The 19,732-nt window shown below is 42.7% G+C and overlaps 1 protein-coding gene across 2 annotated transcripts in view; it reads right to left on the bottom strand.

The window, feature by feature from the left end:
• Positions 1-19,732, bottom strand: part of Shisa9 (shisa family member 9) — a 293,765-nt gene that overhangs the window by 11,030 nt on the left and 263,003 nt on the right. Inside the window, exons 3-4 of one of the 2 annotated variants that reach the window (XM_034507429.2) lie at positions 14,065-14,220; positions 5,908-5,955 (exon numbers count right to left, since the gene is read on the bottom strand). In XM_034507429.2, the coding sequence (XP_034363320.1) occupies positions 5,908-5,955; positions 14,065-14,220 (204 nt within the window). The remainder of the gene's footprint in view (positions 1-5,907; positions 5,956-14,064; positions 14,221-19,732) is intronic. The other variant, XM_034507430.2, reaches the window with a different exon arrangement.

The raw sequence follows: 19,732 nt of genomic DNA, 5'->3' as shown, positions 1-19,732 counted from the left end.
GGGAAGGGAAGGGGAGGGGAGGGGAGGGGAGGGGAGGGGAGGGGAGGGGAGAGGAGAAGAGAAGAGAAGAGAAGAGAAGAGAAGAGAAGAGAAGAGAAGAGAAGAGAAGAGAAGAGAAGAGAAGAGAAGAGAAGAGAAGAGAAAAGGCAGGCAAAGCAAAAGAAAAAAAATTATTTTCTTCTCTACCACTGGGCTCTAAGTTCATCCCCATGATTAACAATATTCACAAACAGGACAAAGATGAAGGCTGGAAAGGTGCTGTGTGCACATGAAGGTGGTTTGGTTGCTTTCTGGTGCATTCATGACTGGAACTGGTCTCAGCTTACTCAGAGAGGATAAGACTTAGGACTTGTAAAACTGAGCTTCTTCTATTATTCCAAGAAAAAAAAGCCTATACCAGCCAATGTCTAGCTACCTCAGTTTGTGGGTAAACTCAGCTTAGATCAGAATAACCTTCCACCTCACATAAATACCATACAAAGAGTTCCTTCCAGTAGTCCTCAGCCCAGTGACTCCTGAGCTCCTTTGTTACACTGTGACACGGTGAGAGATAATAGGTAAAAGTACCAGCCAGTCTTTTCTTCACTTCTAAGAGGAGCCCTGGGTTTCCAGGAGGGGCAGCCCTTGCATTTCTTCTTCTCAATGCTGTTTTTGTTTGACACTCATTTTAAGACCAGGACAGGCTTGTCCTGGAATTCTTAGCTCTTTCAACAACAATTATGCTGTCTACTGCATGTTGTGAGCATCATGCAAGATGGCTCTGCACTGTATGGGTCTGCCCCGGCGCATGCTCAGAGCAACACATTTTAAATTGCAAAATTTGCAATATTGATGTGATGGTGTTTTACGAAGGCCAGGGATCTCTCTGTATGGGCTCATTTTATGGCCTGTGGGTTCTCAAGCAGGTTCATCAAGGCTCCACTGCTGCCCTGTGCTTTTAAAGTAGCTGAATGGAGGATAGGGTGGGATTTGATTTTTATTTTTAAAAAAATCACCTCTCATCACCTGCATTCCTCCTTCTACTTTATATCTTACTGCTTGCTACCAAACCAATGACCAGAATCAGGAAATTGCAGAGGCTCGAATATCACAAAGGAATATCTGCTGCCTCTGAGTGGGAGTTTCACCAGCATGGACTGCAGGCTGTGTACACACCAATGAGGATGGAACTAAATCAAAAGTGTTTTTTTTTTCCTCTGCTCCCTATAGCACTCTTGGAAGAACAATTCTCCCCAGAAGACATTTGTTTTCTTCCTTCTTTTGTCCATTCCTTCCTTATTCATTTCTATGTTTTCATTAAAAGAGTGTCTCACTGTGTAGCTCAGGCTAGCCCAACACTCATGATCCTTCTTCCTCATCCTCCAGAGTGCTGAGATCATATGTGTGCAGTACACGCGATATAGCTATTGTCTTAGGAAACAGAAATGACTAGAAATTTTTTAGTATCTACTATGGGCTAGATAATTTTTAGCCTTTCAATTTCATAATCACATTTAAAGCATCTTAAAGAAATAAGACAGACAAGGAACCATTGTTCCTTCTGCATGATGGGTAAAGGAATTAAGACCCAGAGATGCTGGGCATCTTGGTTGTCAAGTCATTCTTTTGTGGCTCCTAAGTTGCGGTGCAGGAAATGATATGTAAGAATGCCCCCCCCCAACCCATGTTCTTCCAACTATGGTGTAGCTTTAACTGCCACAAGGATTATACTTTTTAGCAAACATCAAAAAACCCATGTGTTGGTTGCCTAGGTACAAAGTTTGAAGAGGCACAGCTAAGGAGGCTATTTTGTTTTCTTCAGCTAATGAAAATGATCTAAAATTGACTGTAGTAATAGTTGCATCTCTGAGAATATGTAGTAAAAGTTGTTGAATCATGAGGGGAGGTGCATCATGGGAAGAATGATGGCCTATGAAAATTGGTGCTCTAGGACACCTGTTATATATTTGTGTTTGCATTCAGGGTTTAATTAGGCAATGTGGGATAAACTACAGTATGCATAAGAATATCCAGTGGGTATATTAAAGAAATAATGTGTTGGGATCCCCCTATAGCACACATATTTATAGGCCCAGGTCCTTAGGGGTGAGTGGACCTATGACCTACTTTTGCAACTGACATCTGCAGTGATTCAGAGTGATGCTCTGGGTCTCAGCCCCGATCCTGCTGAGATGAAATTTTCTTCTGTAACCTTCATCAACCCCAGGTTATCTCAAGAGGAATAAGGATGGTGTCCCAGTGTCCTTACCTGTGTATTGCCTTCTAAAAGTCTCCTTTACTGTTACTAAGAATTCTCTCTGAAGAGTTGAGTGACTCTGGAGCACTGGGCTTTTCTGTGAGTTCTCTGAACCTACTGTCCACCAAACCCAGTGCTAAGACTCACATGGCCTCATACAGTTACTCCCACCAACCCCATGCAGAATGGTTACTCTGATTGCCTCCAGTTTAGCAATGGCAGAAATAGGAGTTCAGAGCACATAAATGGCTTGGGTAAGAACAGAAAGGTTGACTCCAGTCAAAACAACTGCACAACAGTCATTTCCTTCATATCAGGTGCTCAAATGTAGCCCTGGAAGATCCACATTCATTAAGGAGAACAGTTTTCCAAAAGCTGGCTTCAACTTGATTGTGGGCTCGAAGCTCTTTTTGTGGTCTTTCTACAAATGTATCTGGAATTCTCAGGGTTCAGCGTGAGCTGTCCAACATCGGTGACTGCTTCCGGTGATGTCCACGTGTTGAGGTTTAATCTGTTATTATATATTGTAATGCTAAATTCTGTACCAGAAGGTCTAGGCCTATGAGTGAATTCTCACATTTACCAGCTTTTGTTGTACAAACCTTGTTTCTTAATTTAAGACTATTGGTTAAATTAAAATGGTTACAGCCAATTACTGGAGGGATTAGGAGCAGGCAGGACTTTTAGTTACCTGGTTGAGCAGTGTGGAAAGAGGGGGGAAAAAGCACAGAAGGAAGAGGAAAGAGAAGAAGACGCCATGAAAGGAGATGGACCTAGAGCAAATGGCCAGGAGAAACAGCAGGTATTTGGGATACACACTGAGGATGCAGCCAGCCCAGCAGTTAAAAAAAAATAGATTAGGGGTTACCCCCAGTAATTGTCAAAACCAGATAAAATAACCATGGTCCAAGTCTCATTTACTTTTAAGCTACTCAGGAAGAAAGCATGCATATATAAGGACTTTGTCATCATGTGCCTATAGGGACTTTGTCATCACAGTTACACTTTCTTACCCAAGCTCTCTGGGAAGGACCCATCCCCTCCCTTCTCCAACATATTTTCCTTTATTCTAAAGTTGGGCTCCCAACAGCTTCTAAACAACTAGCTGTTAAGATGTCAACTGCTCTGCCTTAAAATAAAAAAAAGATCTGATGTCAAAGGTGTTTGGGAAATAATGAGTTAAAGTTTAACAGCTTTTCATTGGCATAAAATAAAATTCTCCAGGGTCTCAGGCTTTTTCTCACTTGATAATAATAGCAAAATAACACCAGTAATCACCTGCAGACATTTACCACTTTCTATTTACCGGGGCCATGACATGTGTTTAAAGCATTATTCCATTTCTGCAGCCATCTAGAAAGTATCTGGTGTGATTATCTCCATTTTGCAGGTCAGAAAGTCAGAGTTTAGAGTTTATAACCATGCTACTTGAATGCGCCTGATCAAGTCTCATTTCAGAAGCTAAGCAGGGTCAGGTCTGGTTAGTACCTGAATGGAAGAAAATACAGACTGAGGAGTTGAATGTCTGGCTGAAGGCACCAAGAGTAGCAAGTTAAGGGGCGAACTGGGACTCAGGTGTGTCTGAGTCTAAACCCAACACACTCAGCTCTTTTCTTCCTTAAAAGAAGGTGGCCTGACTGTGTAAACCTCCAGCCTTATTTCATGCTTCCTCTATAAGTTGAATGGATGACATTTGAGAAAAACCAGTGACCTCAAAGGAACTTGTCCTTGGCTTTCTTTTTCTCTTCCCCATAAGAGACAAAATAAATAAAAGTGCACTTAGCAGAAAAGATTGGGAAGGGGCTCTGGTTTGAGTAGGAAATAGCTTTCCAGCCTTTGCTTTTGACATGGGCCTGAAATATTGTCTAAAGCCATCAGACCACAGCAGGCTGACAAAGGCAAGAATGCAGACTGCTTCCCCAGGACTGTCACAGAACCCTAATAACTTTGTTTTCACAGGGAGTGGGGGTGGGGTATGTCTCTCGGATTAGTTAGATCTGTCATGTTCCAAATTGTTTGCGTTTCTAAAAATGGGATTTGACGTGTGAACAATTATTATCTAATGCAAGACCCAAAAATCTGTCTCTCTCAAGTCAACAACCTGGTAGTCAGGGGATTCTTATTAAACACAAAGCGCTTTTCCAGTGTGGGACTATTGTGTCCACATTTTCCAACACAATTTGTTTTTGAGCTCTGGAGCCTTTGTCCAATTTCTTCTTCTTCTCTTTCTTAAGCCTTGGGAAGATGCTCCATGTACTCATTCAAGGATATTAGTCACCCAGCAAGATGTTCCTCTGGCAGTGCTGTGAAGTACCCAAATCAGCAGAGCAGCACCCCAGAAATGATCAGCAATTCAACTCCTGGAGCTCCATCCAAGACCTAGTCAATCAGGAGCTCCCGAGCAACTGAGTGTTCACAGGCCTCTCATGCAAAAACATTTGCCTGGTGGTCCTTATCCCCATCATAGCTACTTGCTTATATCTCCTGCAGCTTCCCCATTGTCCTTCCACTCTGTTCTCTTGTCTCTATCCAGTTGAACACCATCTGCCTTCAAGAACATCCTAGTTGATGTCCCCAGCTCCAATCCAACTTTCTGTTGTCTAGTTCCTATTGAGCAGTCACAATGATCTTTGAAGAAGGCAAAAGTTATACCCAGGTACCTTGTCTAGAATTTGCATTGTCTGCCTCCTACTCTTATTCTGTTTAAGGTTTTGGAAGAGCTCTACCTCCACCTCCTTGTGTCAGATGCTCCGTTCCTATTGTGGGATCCAGCAATGTAGAAGGACTGAAGAACAAGGAGAGCAGTGCCCGTGGCTGGCTCTGAAAGCAGCCTTTTCCATCCTCCACCCCTATGGGAAACAACTTATCCATTAGCACCAGAGGGACATACGCTCAAACTGCAGTTCCACCTTTAGTGACTGAGTCCCTTTAAGTGAGTGCAACTCCTCCTCACTTGGACATCCATGACATAGTTCTTAGTGTTTATCTTCAGCAAAGTGATTGGAGAATTAAGCAGCACAATAAGTGTGACGGACTGGTGTTCTGGCACACAGTAGGGAATTAATATTAACATTGCTTACATATAATAACTTGGCCTAGTCACCCAACTAGCTCATTAAAATACTCAATGCAAAAAATTCTCTTAGTTCCACTGATCACTCTACTAGGAAAATTAAAAAAAAAAAAAAAAAAAAAAAAAAAAAAAAAAAAAAAAGTTCTGTTCCCTAAAGTCTAATTCCCCAGACATACAGTTGACAACGTGGTTCTGCTTATAAGAACCAAGTACATTCCATGCAGCACTAGTGAAACTTCGAGAATTAGTCTGTCTTGTGATTTGTTTTGGCCACTCTTTGGGGAACTTGCCTCTCTGAGACATTTCTGATAGAGGCATTTCCTTAAAGCAACTAATAATGGGAGGTGAGCAGAGGGGTAACACATTGTCCAGAAACAGCCCTAAACACAGACACTGCACCCAAGTGCATGCACATATGCACACACATACTATAAGACACACCTCAGCACTGAAGATTGCACAGACTTATAGATACCAATCAGAGCAGACACACATATGACTGGATCACATACAAACACTGGGACTCTTTGTTCCTTTGTTATATAATGTTGAGTTTGACAACAGCTGTACAAAAGAGCCAGAAAAAGGGATACGGTACCTTTTGGTGACTTAAGTGTAGACACTGCCCAGTCACCATCAGAATTTCCTAAAAAAATAACAATTGAGAGATGCTGATCTGGTTACCAGGAAACCCATGTTTGTGGTACCCTCATACCCAGATTGTGCTTGGTGCCTCAGCTGCAGCCTCCAAGGAATCTGGACTCAGGAGACCCAGGGAACAAGGAAAGGAGCCAGTATGGCCTTGCACTAGGTATGTACCTGTTTTGACAAGGCCTAACAGGATATCAAGAGAAGTGCCCTAATCATGCCAAGGTACAGCAGTAGAGCAAGCAGCACCAAACTGAAGTTTGGCTCTAAGTCTCAACTCACTACAAAAGACAAGACATATTGGCTTATGGAAAGTTGGTTTCACTAATATGTACACAAGACGACTAAAGATGGAATTTGCTTCCCATTTGCTACAGACATTCTTCTGAAAGAGGTTACATCATTGTTAAGGCAAGCTCCGAGCCCGAGATTGGAGCATGCTCACCTGCTGGTAGTTTTAAAAGCTCCATTGAGCACAACTTGCCTTACCACAGTGCCTAACTGTAAAAGATATTGCTGCAAGTGAATTCACCCTTCTCCAAAGCCACTCTTTCCTAAGTAGGGAAATCCCACCCTCCAAAGCTACAGGGATCGTGCTTGTTAGCTGAGAACCCTGAATGACTAACGCATTGCTTTACAGAACAGCTATGTGGCTGGAATTCGAGTTACAGAAGAGGTATTCCAAATCTAATTCTCTTCCAGATTTACCCAGTAGCCCCTGGGGGAGTAGTCCCATGTTATTAACAGAATTTCAAGTAACTTCTCATTAAATAAACAAATATGAGAAGAGCTCAAAATGCACCCCACTCCTTCATTACTAGTATTCTCTAAAGTTGAGTTTAAAATTTAAAGGACAGCCTCTGCCTATATAGGCTTCATTCCATTGGCTGGAGGCCTGACCAATCAGTCAGTGAGTGCTATTGGCTCTCCTGTTCTTTCCTAGGAACCCACTTGGGCAGACTGGGTTGGAACACTTTTTGCACGATTTCCAAAGACCTAACGGGCTGCCAACTGAGAGGGGATTAGGGAAACAGCCTGTAACCAGAATGATTATAGAGCACAGATCTGGTCATTTAACCATTTCCAGTTGGCTCCCCAGCCATGCCAAAGGACTTTCAAATTGCCATCTGCCCCCTGGGGATGTGAGTTCTACACCCCCATCACTCAGAGAGGAGCTTGGCATGACAGGGCATGAAGTTAGAGCTAAGCAGGTCCTGCCTGCAGTGTTTGGCCATGTCCTCTCCCCCTAGCCTGTGGTCATCTAGATAGTCATAGGGCCCGCCCCAGATCTTCCTGTACCCATGGGCAGCAGACCAATCCCCAAGTCACAGTCTCAAGAAAGAGTCATCCTCCCCTGAATGAAATTTCTCAGTTTGCCTCACAGGCAAGATCCAGTCTTTGCCACCTTTGCTCTAGCTTTCAAGTCAGAGTGAGCCTGACAGGATAGTAACAAAGCCTCTTCTATGAATCCGTTGACCATATGCACACTTAATAAGATGACAGGTGAGTAGGCTACCAAGCGGGCACTAAGGTTCTCACTGTACCTGGTAGCACAAGTTGACATGAGGGGACTGACTATTTGAGGATGAAGAAAATGCTCCTTTAAAGGGGATGAACTGTTTTAGACAGAACAAGAGCTGTAGGACGGAAAGGGGACAAGGGAAGGTCAGGTGTGCCGACCTGCTTATTACCTTGACTAGGATGCGGTTACTCAACCATAAGGATATTTCAGTAACTGCTCTTGTAAAATTAGGAGTTGTGCGTTTTGATGCTTGAAAATTTATCTCAAATATGATCTATTTCAAATATATTATACCTCAGTTATGCTCAGCGTCAAGGGAAAGCATTTACCTTCAGAGGAGAAACAACTGACATCTTATTGAGCCTGGCCCCAGAGAAGGAAGTGGAAGTAAAGAGTAGACCTCTCAGAGGAGGGAGCAAAGTTGACAATGGGCCCACAGGAGGGGGAATAGGGAATGGTCCTCCACAACTTTTCTTATACCTTGTGGTATACTTTGACTGTTAGAAGTGGCTCAGAAGAAGCATCATTTTGTGCAAACAACAGGATTTCCAAGTCAAGCAATCTTAATCTTGAATGTGAACTCAAGTGACCATGCTGAGCCTTGGCTTCCCCATCAATCATATTACAGTATTATAGACACAGTACAGTAGGTCTAGAACCTCCCTTGGAAACATATTGCTTTGGAAATAATTGGTATTAGCTGAGGCTAATAACCAGCTTTAAAAAATTAAACTAGCTGAAATCAGTTCATAGCTGGAGTGGCCTCATGTCTTTCCTTGGTCTTTGGCACAATGTAACCACAGAGAGGATGAGGACGGATCCCTGCTCTCTTCTTGATGTTTTACATTTTTATTAGAAGATGTAACATACTCCGGGAAAAGATCACCTATCAAAGGGCAAAAGGGAAATAGTTTTCTTAATATAAAACTAATTGTTTGGTTAAGATGAAGCCATGCAGCATTGAATCACCATGCTGGGGAATTCCTTCTTTCTTAGACTGGGTGCCCAAGGTTGAACTGAGCCACATAAAGGGCCTGTGGGGAGGAACCTCACACAATCTAAGAGTTCTACCTCAGAAACCTAGGACCACTGGATCAGGACAGGTGGGAGATAAATGCTGACTGTAGGTGACTTCTTCAGGAATGTCTGTCATGTACATTGAAGATTATGTAATAAGATGGAGTTTCCCCTGACCAAGACATAGGAGCCCTCCCTCTCTGAAACACCAGGTGATCTTTAGGGATATCTTCAGGGACACTTCTGCCTTGCTCACATTGTCCTATGAAGAGGTACATCTGTCCTTATCCTCCACCTGCCCAGCACATGGGTCAGGGAAGGGGGGTGTTAACAATGTCAATCTATAAGAAACATTTCTCAGCATCCACCTCGATTGGAATTATCTCCAAATTGTTTAAACCTCTATTACAGTCTCAGTAAAGAGGGCCAGGTGTGTGGAACAGGCTCTTTGGTGGATGGTGGCACTCACATCTGGGTAAGTGGCTTGGGCTGGCTTTGCTGATTCTTAGGGTTCACAGAAAAGTAATGTGTTGTTTGTTTCCTTACTTGTTTGTTTTTTTAACCAGCTCCTGATGTGAACTAAGAAACAGATGGTAAGAATATGGATTCTGCTCTCTCTGTCAACTGGAAATTCATGCCAAATCAAGGTCCTGGTGTATCTGGGAGTCTAGAAGAAAGTTACGACTAGTAACTGGAAGGGGACTGTAATGGGCTGAAGTGCTTACTACATGTGGAGAACTCTTTCCAAGACTGGATCACCACATCCAAGCTAAGCCATTCACTGTATGTGGTTGTGATTCCGATACACAGGAGAAACTGAGGCCCAGTGAAGCCAGTAGGGTCTGAAATCACTTAGTAAACTTTGAGTCGGGACATACAACTCAGTCCTGACCAAGTTTAGTTTCCTGTACATTCTTCTTCATTCTTGCTAGTCACCCCAGGTTCTGCCTTGACACAATGACTATCACATGTCAATTCACTGCCTTTACAAAGGGCACAGGTGGTTCAAAATGCTATATACAGTGCTGGGTACTAGAGAGACAATGTGGATAGGGCTGGCCAGGTTCGTGCCTCAGTGTCTTCTATAGTCAAGGGACACCAAACTCAGTACCTGGAGAATAAACAAACAAATGAATGGATGAATAATATCTCACCTCAGCATAGTTTCCCCCACAGAGTCCTGTGTGGCTCAGCTCCTGACATTTCCCTCTTGTGTGCTAGTCTTTTGCCAACAGCCGAGCTGTAAGCCCCCTGGCAATAGACATCATTTTATAACCACATGCCTGACATGCCCAAGTGGTATGTGTCAAGATCCTAAAGTCCATAAGAAGAAGTTCTCACTAAGTACAAATGAGGTGGTTTCAGTGAAACAGCAAAAGCAGTATGAGAGACAAAGGCAGGCAGGGTGAGGATCAAAATCGGGAATAAAAGGCTTATAACCCTTTCGTTAAATCTTGCCTTCAACCAGCACTGGCAGCAAATGAACTGGGTGTTTAAAGTCCCACAGTTGTTCTGAGACTAGACAAGGTGGGATGGTTTCCTACGACAATTTTTAAATCGGGGTGATGTTAGGGGACCATCCACTCTGTTTTGTTGTTTATCAGATGATGTAGAAGTCTAGGCATTTCGGTGACTGCTCAATGGCATACAGCTAAGTAAGGGCAGAGACCCATCTAGGCTGGAGCCTCTGATAAGCACCTGATGTCATGGATAGTGAAGCCTTCAAAGTAGATTTATTTCCTAGGATGTGTTTTGAAGTTAACAGTATAGTCTGGTTAGGCTTCTCATATCTACTGGATTGGGAGATTTTACACAGGGAGTCTGGCCCTGGGAGGCTGCAGAGTTTTAGGTGGCAAACCACTTTTAAACAGCCTTGCTCCTGGGTGGTAATGATCCTCTAATGAAATGCATTTCCCGTTCACGCCAGTTTGCATTACACCGTAATAAAGAACCCTTGAAAGAACATTTATTATGGGATTTGAGTTCACTGATGCAGGCTGATGTCAGAGTCCTGGGAGCCATTGGGTCAGGCAGTTCCTCAGCCACAAACTCCTCCACTCAGAGAAGAACCAGGTCACCCACCACACAGTTAAAACCCAAGAACTCTACAGCTGTCAAAGGAGCCCTCAGAAGGGGACCCCGTTAGCCACTTACTAGATTGGGACAAAATCCCAAGAGAAATCCTTCCACTTGCTACAAGGTACAAAGATGACTCCTTAAAATCCATCTCATCTTTGATTCTTGTCAAAGGTAAGCTCAGTCATTCAAGCAACAAAGATTCCAGAGGTTGCTGGTTGCAGAAGAAATGGTTACGTAAGAAGTGCCAAACATATTTTCATATTACAAATTTCATTCCAAATGCTCTGCAGATATTTCTTGTCTACAGCAACCCTGAAGAAATCCTGGGAAGGATCAAGGAGCTGTGTTGGAACACTCATCTATTATTTACACTAAGAGCTACTAAGTATCCGGTGGGGGAGAGCTCTGAGTGAAAGGAAGTGAGCTGCATGGGATAATACAACCAGTTCTCAAAGAAATAAAACACATCTGGGCTGATTATTCTTAATGCCAAAACAAGAATCACATATAACGACAGATGTTATTTGTTTTCGAACTGCGGGGTTCAGAAAGAGAGGTGGGGTCAGAACAATGTTTGCAGGTTTGCTGCAGCTATGTGAGCAGTGAATCTCACCCCTGCTCTCCTGGGCAACGGTAAGCCTCCCTTTCTTGTAATACGGGATGCTTGGGATGCACATGTTACCCAAGAATACAGTGTGAAATCAAGAAAGTTTGATAGCTATAGAACATAAGATATGGTGTTTTCTAGAGTTCGGGGAGGCAAATAAAGAAATTAGGAGACAAGTGTAACAGAAAGGGAAAGGTTTACCAGGCTGAAAATTTAGAAAAGCCTATGTCTTTATTATCCATGTAACCTTGGAATATACACTTAGCCCAGTCTCTTCTAATTATTCCATCCTGAAGGCCTAAGGAATTGGGAAAGAGAAGCTCTCAGATTTCTGGTACAATTACCTAATTACCTAGCCTGTTTCTGTCCCAATGTGAGGTCCCAATACACTTGTTTTATGAATATTTATCAGCATCAACCTTAGATACCACAAACATCAGAGCCACATCATAATGTCTGTATCTTGGTTCTGGGGTTAGGGTATTTCATAGTTGAATCTGCCAAGAGTATCTATTATCTCTATTGAGGAGCTGGAAGATAAACAATTGATCAGAAAAGGCAGTGTATCTGTGGCATCCTCTACCTGACCCACATTTCCTGGAACCAAAACTATGTAAAAATAAATGAGTAAGTCTTGTAAATAGCCAGAAGGGCAGAAAGACCCCCACCAATAAATGCAGTGAAATTCCACCCAAGGGGAGTTGTTCTGTGTCAAAGACTTCTGGTAGTCAATTCTTTTGTGAAGGAGAAGAATTCTCCATAGGAGAATATTTAAAGATAATGCCAAAGACCTCTCAAGGGGATCCAAGCTGAGCCTGAGATAAGATAGAACCACGAAAGGAGTCAGCATGGCTGCTTACAAGACAGTGAGGCTCTGGAAAAGATGGATGGCACGAATGATGGGACTTTGCTTGCTTCACTTGAAAGGCCTCTGTATGCCCATTTTATAAACTGGAAAACTGAGGACTACTGAAGGTTAGGCAACTGATAGTGTCAGGCAAAAGTAGTGTCAAAACAAGGACTTGAGTTTATATCTGTCTGGCTAAATGATGGTCTAAATCAGTTCATCAAAAGATAAACTGATGGTCTAAATCAGTTCATCAAAAGATAAACTCAGAGAAGTAGCAGATGATGTGGAAAGGCAAGCTTAAAAACCTCTTCTCAAGATAAGGACAAGAAAATAGAACTCACAGGATATAGCAAGAAGGAAGCAAACTTCCTTTATCTAGAATGAACAAGGATGTGGAAAACAGGCACAGGATTTGGGAGAGGATGTTAAAAGCAAGCAGTTGAGAAAGGCTCTAGTTCTCCTGAATGTCAGGCTTATGGGATGGTCTAAATCAGTAGCCCTCAGCTTGGGCTTCATATTAAAGATATCTAGATTTTTAATTTTACATACATGGGTGTTTAGTCATAAATCTTGGTGCATTTCTTGCTTGTGGAGGTCATTCCCTGGAAATGGAGTTACAGATGTTTATGAGCCACCATGTTGGTGCTGGGGAGCCAATCATGGTTTTCTGGAAGAGCAGCTAGTACCCTTAAGCACTGAGCCATCTCTCCAGCCCTGTTTATTTTTCAAATGTCCATAGACATTTGACGAACTACATCCTTAACCTGCTCAGTTAAAATCTCCAAGGTGGCCTGCGGCTTTGGTGCTACTTACCACCACTATTAGAGTCACCATAGAATCACTCAAGTGATTCTGGTAGTCTGCATCCATCATTGAGAACCCGAGTTTTCATAACCAGACACTAATCAGGAACTGACAACTTTGCTCTGGCTGGAGCTTCATCCAGTGGAAAGTGTCTGAGGGCAAATTGCCATGCTCTAGTGGAAGAAACTGGGGAAACATGGGAGGGAGAATGGTACTGGGTGACAGAAGCACCTGGTCAGTTCTCCACTCTATTACCGATGCTGTTGGGTCTGTAGAATGACCTCTCAATTCCTTATTCTAATCACTGGGCTACTGAGTTCTTCCATGAGTCACTAAGACAGTATGCATAAGAAGTCAAATATAGTGTTGTACACTTGGTAAGAACAAAATTTATGATAGCTCTGCAGTCTAGTGTCTAGACTATCTAGGCTCAGATTGTTCACTATCCAAAAGCTTATCAGAGATAGCAGGGAATTTGTAGGTGATGGGGGGGGGTCTTGTTAAAAGTCAAGGTATTGCTAAGACTCATACACTAGATTCCACATCTGAGGCTCTTAAGGATTACCTAGGAAAGATGGGGAGTGCTGACAGAGGTTAAACATACGTGGGATCACACGAGTATCCAGTTTCTCTCCAGGAAAGAGTCTTCACTAAATAGGTGCCCCAGGTGATCACCTTGCCCCACACAGCAAGGCAGGACTTAATTAGGTTCAAGGAAATAGCTGTGGGAGTCCTGATGACAGATAGATAGATAGATAGATAGATAGATAGATAGATAGATAGATAGATAGATAGGATAGATGATAGATATAAATGATAAATAATAGGTAGATAGTAGATAGAAAATGATAGATGATACATATAGATGATAGATAACAGATTCACAATATATGATAGATAGGCAGACAGATAATAAATAAATGATAGATTTATAAACAGACACATAGAAATAGATAGGTAGATAGGCAGACACATACATACATGCATTATAGATTTATACATACATAGGCATATATGTAGATACATACATAAATTGGTTCATAGACATATACATACATATATGATAAATAGATAATAAGTAAATCAAAAAATGATTGACAGATGATAGATATGTAGAGAAAATAGGTATAATAAGGAAATAAAAATAAAAAATGAAATGAATTCATATGGAGAAGCTGAGTAAAGGAGAGAGGAGGAAAGAAAACAGACTCATGTAGCATCCCCTTACCTACAGCCTTTAAGGAGGCATACTTGTTGAGCTCTTTGCCTGGAGGCTGCTGTTCATATGGATTAGAAATCTGGCCCAGGTTGGGGTATGAATGTGGGTGTCCCATCTGCTGGAGCAGAGGAGAAGTGGGCACTGCGTTGTTCATCTGGGTGGTATCTGAAAATGAGGAGACAGAGATAGTCATAAAAAAGCAAGACCTTCCAACCACCCTACCATCATCATATACCTCCATCCTAAAACTCTCCCCACACTGTTGACATGAGTGGCAGAGCATCAGATAGAACGATAATGTGTTCCTAGCGTCATGCAGGTCCGTGTGCGTCAGATAGAATGATAACGTGTCAAGTTCCCATCATCGTGCAGGTCCTTAGGATCTTGAGCATCAGATAGAACAATAACAAGTCAAGTTCCCATTATTGTGCAGGTCCTTGAGCATCAGATAGAATGATAATGTTTCAAGTTCCCATCACTGTGTAGGACCTTGTGCATTAAAACAATATGTGAGGGCACTAGAAAAAATGGCTCAGTGGTTAACATTCCATTAAGCTTTTGTAGAGAACTCAGCGCCTATACCATCTGGACTCATGGTAAGACTCAGAACCCAGGCTGTGTGACCTTTGAGCTCAGCCACTTTGGCCATGGTTGCATACTTCCAAACAACCAGCTGGTTCTGGGCAAAGCCATGACCTGAGATAAGCTCCTTTGAATCTCAGCACCCAAATTTAGCAGCTCACAAATAACTGTAACTCCAACTCCAGTGGCATCCAACATCTCTGGCCCACTTGGGAACTTGTACTCATATGTGCACACCCACACACCCACACACAGACACACACGGGGACCCAGGATTAAAATTATAAGAAATATTTTAAAAGAAAATTTGTGACCTGGAAAAGTGGCTGAGTGGCATCAGTTCAAATCCCAGCCCCCGTGTCAAGAAGGCAGGCATGCATATGTCTGCCTGAACTACTAGCTCTAGACAGGCCAACACTGGGAGCTTGCCAGCCAGCCTGGCAACAGGACCAAACATCTCATTCAATGAGAGACCTTGTCTCAAAGGAATAAGGTGGAGAACACAGAGGTGACACCCACATCTGGCTTCTACATGTGTGCAAATTCACACACACACACACACACACACACACACACACACACAAATTTAACAACAAACAAAATTTGGGTAGCAAGATGTTCCACTTCAGTAACATTTAAAGAACTATCTCTCAGAAGAGTCCTTAGAGCCTACTCCTCTGCCAAGAAGCTGACAAATGTTAGGACTGGAGGTCACCAGCAATGGCAAAGGTACTGGGAACAGAGAGGCCGCATGAGCTTCTGGTCGATGCAGCCTGCTCCGTCCACTGTACCTGCAGGAATGAACCTAGCACACAACACGGAAATTTATAGCACACATATATGCAAAGCAGACAGTGTCATGTCACGTGACCAAACCTACAGAAATTTGTAAGTGCCAAAATGTATAGACTTTTGATCACAAATGCTTTTTGCACTAGTCTATTGTATTTAGTTTTTATTATAAAGTGGGAAAAAAATGAAATTCTATATGGAAATTTGTTTTACAATTTTACATATGCATTCTGTGCATAGGTTATGCATGCATGTGCTAGGAAATCATGCAACTCTTAGGAGGAAAAAGGAGGTTTCAAAGTAAATCCACACTACCTGTCTAGGGAGTTTCCAGAGACTGCACAGGAAGCATGAGAGGCTATACAAATGCTATAGTGTTTATCTTACAAAAGGAAATGTGCCTATTTCTGTACAGCAAGGTTTGTATAAGCTAAACAAAAGATTATAAAGCACATACTGAGTATTGGCTCTGTGTGGGGGCAAATTACCACGGGAAATTTCCAGAAGGTTCATCATATAAATGCATTTTGAGATGAGATCTGAAGGAAAAATAGAATATCAGTCAGGTGTGGCCATCAAGGAATGCTCTAGAGGCATGTTATGGGCTAAGGAAAGAGCTGGTAGGTTGCCACTGGAGAAAAATGGTAGGTCCAGGTTCAAGCTCAGTGCCTGGAGAATGGTCCCTGGTCTCTAGGCATGCATGGCTGGAAAGTACAGTATAAAGAAAACAGAACAAGATGAGGCAGCAGAGGCTGGCAGAGCCCAGCCAGCCAGTTCAAAGACCCCATCCTGAAAGCAGTGAAATGGGGTCTGGGCTACAAAGATGGTCAATCCAGTCAGGGTAATCAGGACCTAGTCTCAGCCAGGGAATCTGGTGGGATGTCTCCAGCTTCAGGAAGCACCAGTGTTTGTCAAGATGCACACTTCTCAATGCCGCAGCTACCTCGTGAGACCCCATTACCTGGCTTTCACACTCACTTCCCAGCTTCTGCAACTCTTAGTTGCTGACAGCCTTCACAGCAGCTAGTATGCAGAGCCTGGCTCTCAGCTGATGGAGACACCATGCAGGGCTTGCTGCATTTCAGACATCTCTCCAACACTGCTCTGCAACCAGTGCCTCACTGACATTAAGGCACAATGTACAGGCGCTTGCTTCAAGGTGGAGTGACTGTGGAGAGATCAATGGGTGGTGCTCCAGAGCTCACCCTGGATTGAGACAGGTTTTCCCAATCAAAGCCAAAGGTTTGGACTTTGCAAGCCTCTGTTGCCATTGTAGGGTGGCATGACCCTGGATACAGAGAACTATCCATGTCTATTTCAGTAATATTTATTTACAAAACCAGCTAACACCAAGTTTGGCTCAAGGGCTTTTGTTTGGTCACCCCTGTCTCCACTTCCGATAACATCTTCATCCTTGTATGGCACTTTATCTTCCCTTTGTGTTTCTGCGTGTGTGTGTGTGTGTGTGTGTGTGTGTGTGTGTGTGTGTGTGTGTCTGTCTGTCTGAACATGACAATTCTCTTGCTTCCTGGCTTGATAACAAGCTGCTGTGGAAACTCAAAGATAGAAACCTGGGGGCGGGGCAAGTGAGAGATTAGTTAACAGGTACAAAGATAAAGTTTTACAGTGAATAGAACTTAGTTCTTTTATAGTTCTTTTCTCATAATAGGGTGACTGTTGGTATCAGGAACCAGCATGGCAGATTGTCTCTGAATCCAGTGACATCACACATAAGCAACAGAGACCTGCACACCTGTTGCCATGGCAACTGCCACACATTCCCAGAATCCACTTTGCTCACTTACCACCTTTACGTCATAATCCAAATAAAAGGCAAACTCCTCTGACCCCTCCTTCTCTGTTTCCCTTTCATTTCTGTCACTACCTTTGCCCCCTTTCCCACAATAAACCCCACATGGAACTGTGTTGGCCTGGTATGGTTTTTCCAAATGCAAGTACAATTCTAACACATTGGCTCCCTGACCGGGAATCAAACCCAGGCTGTGGCAGTAAGATCTAACACAACAGTGACTATTAACAATAATGTATTGTCTAGCTACAAAACCAAAAAAAAAATTTTATGTTCTCATCACAAAGATATGATAAATGATTTGTGGTTACAAATAGGTTGATCATCGTAATTTAATCATTACATGTATCAGGGTACCACACCCCTCGGTATGTACAATCAGTGTGTGTCAATTAAAAATAAGATGAAATAAAGCTTTAAAAATTGACTGAGTGGTGAATTTTAAAAAGCCCAAAGACATTAGTAAACTAATTATCTAATGACTCAATGCCAGGTCTTTTTGTCCCCCCAGGAAGAGATATCAACCACTAGCTTCTGTAGTTAGAACTGATAGCCTCCAAGTCAATCCTCCAGGGTGAGGCTGGTCCTTCACTCTCTGTGTCCCTACATCCTGGACCCTCACCACTATACTCAAATCCTATTTCTAAGTTCACCAAGGAAATGCTAACCACTTCATTAAAGAGGAGAAAGCCTTGTAGAGATGTTCTTCACAGGGCATCATGGAACAGTTTTTATATTATTAAACAGAATACTTAACATTCCATTACAGAGTACTTGCTTTTAGAGTATTTCTGCTAAGTTCCGTGCTACCTCAAGGGCACTGAGTGCTTATTGAGCATAAGTAGGTATGACAGAAAGGACCCACCAAAATGAATTCTCCCAAAAGAAGAAACGAGGCTGCCCCAAGTCATGTTCCTGCTTCACATTCAGAACCACATGAAGTGACTTGCTGGCAGACTTAGATAGCCACGTTGTATTAGCTTCCAGGCATGGGATATTCAGAAATATTAAAATTCTCACCCTCAAGGAAACCATCAAGAACTGTTAAACAGACATTTGTGGCTGGACTTTGAAACGTTATTTTTGTTTTCCTAGGCAAAAAGAAAGGTTAGACCTCATAGCCTACTGCTCAGCTTAAGTCCTCCTGCACAACGTACCCAGCAAAGAAGACACAAAATAGGTAGAGAAGAGGAAAGTCCAAGTTGCTAGGTAAGGAAAACAGAACATCAGCGTGGATGAACAATGCAAAGCAGGTGAGATTTAGGTTATGCTCTGAAATGCTGTGACCAAGAAAAGAAAAGACATACATGTTTATCTGAATATCTATATTAAATTCATACATAATTTTTTTGCATAGCTATGGCCATAGAGAAATCCACTGGCACTAGCAATATCTTTCTCTTGGAAGAGTGATTTCCCTTCTAGATACACACCTCAGTTCTAGAGAGATCTCATGTACCTGCCTAGAAACTATCCAACACAACAAGAAAATAGCCTGTGTCCTTATAAGTTTACAGTTCACTACGGCCTTAGAAAGACTCCAGAGCTTTTGCTGTTCTATGATGCTAGCCACGGTCCATCAACAGCCTCCATTAGCAAGCAAGAAGCCACTGACATCCTGCACTTGTCTTCGAAGATAGAAAGGGGCCTCATGTATCTGACAAACATTCTCAAAGGAAGTCAAGGCATAATTATTCTAATTGGAGGCATCTAGTATTCTTACACCAAGGTAACCACCTTAGACATGCCATTATCGTGAGATATACCTTCATCACTCAACAGAAATAAAGTGGATGCGATTCAGATTGTGTCAGTTAGGGTAAAAAAAAAAAAAAACTGGTCAGTTACCAACACAGAGAGGGTGGTGCTCTGGGTTTCTGTGCAGAGAAGACAAATGGCCACTGACTCTTTTGGAAGGAGTAACAACATGAAGAACCCCAGAACATTTCATGAGGGAGAACAGCACAGAAGTACAGGGAAGCTCAAAAGTGCTGCTTTGATGATACTCAGGAGCTGTCTTCCCAAATGCAGTCTCCTTTACTTACATGCCATCAGCACCGTCAACAAGGGTTGTGTGTGTGTGCATACAAGTTCATGATGACGTGCAGCTGTAGGTGTGCATGGGGAAGCGGGAGGGCAAGGTCTTCCTCTACTACTCTCTACTGTATTTGTTGAGTCAAGGTTTCTCACTGAATCTGAAGCTCATTGATTTGGCTAGACTGGCTGACCAGGGATTCTCTTGTCTCCAGCTTCCCTGTACCAGGACAACCCAGTCCATCCTTCCGACTTAGAGTCGAGGATCAGATGAGGGTCTTTGTGCTTGCATGACAAGCACTTCGTTGACTGACCCCAGCCTCTGTTAGTTTTTGTTGAAGGATAGATTTTTTTTTTTTAATTTTTCTGTCATTGAATGTTCTGCCTTCATGTGTATATGTGTAACATGTATGTTCCTAGTACTTAAGGATGCCAGAATAGGTGTCAGATACCATGAAA

Source organism: Arvicanthis niloticus, chromosome 6 (genome assembly GCF_011762505.2).
Source record: "Arvicanthis niloticus isolate mArvNil1 chromosome 6, mArvNil1.pat.X, whole genome shotgun sequence".
Taxonomy (NCBI): domain Eukaryota; kingdom Metazoa; phylum Chordata; class Mammalia; order Rodentia; family Muridae; genus Arvicanthis; species Arvicanthis niloticus.
Note: the sequence above shows the minus strand (reverse complement) of the source record. Positions and strands in the feature narration are given on the sequence as shown.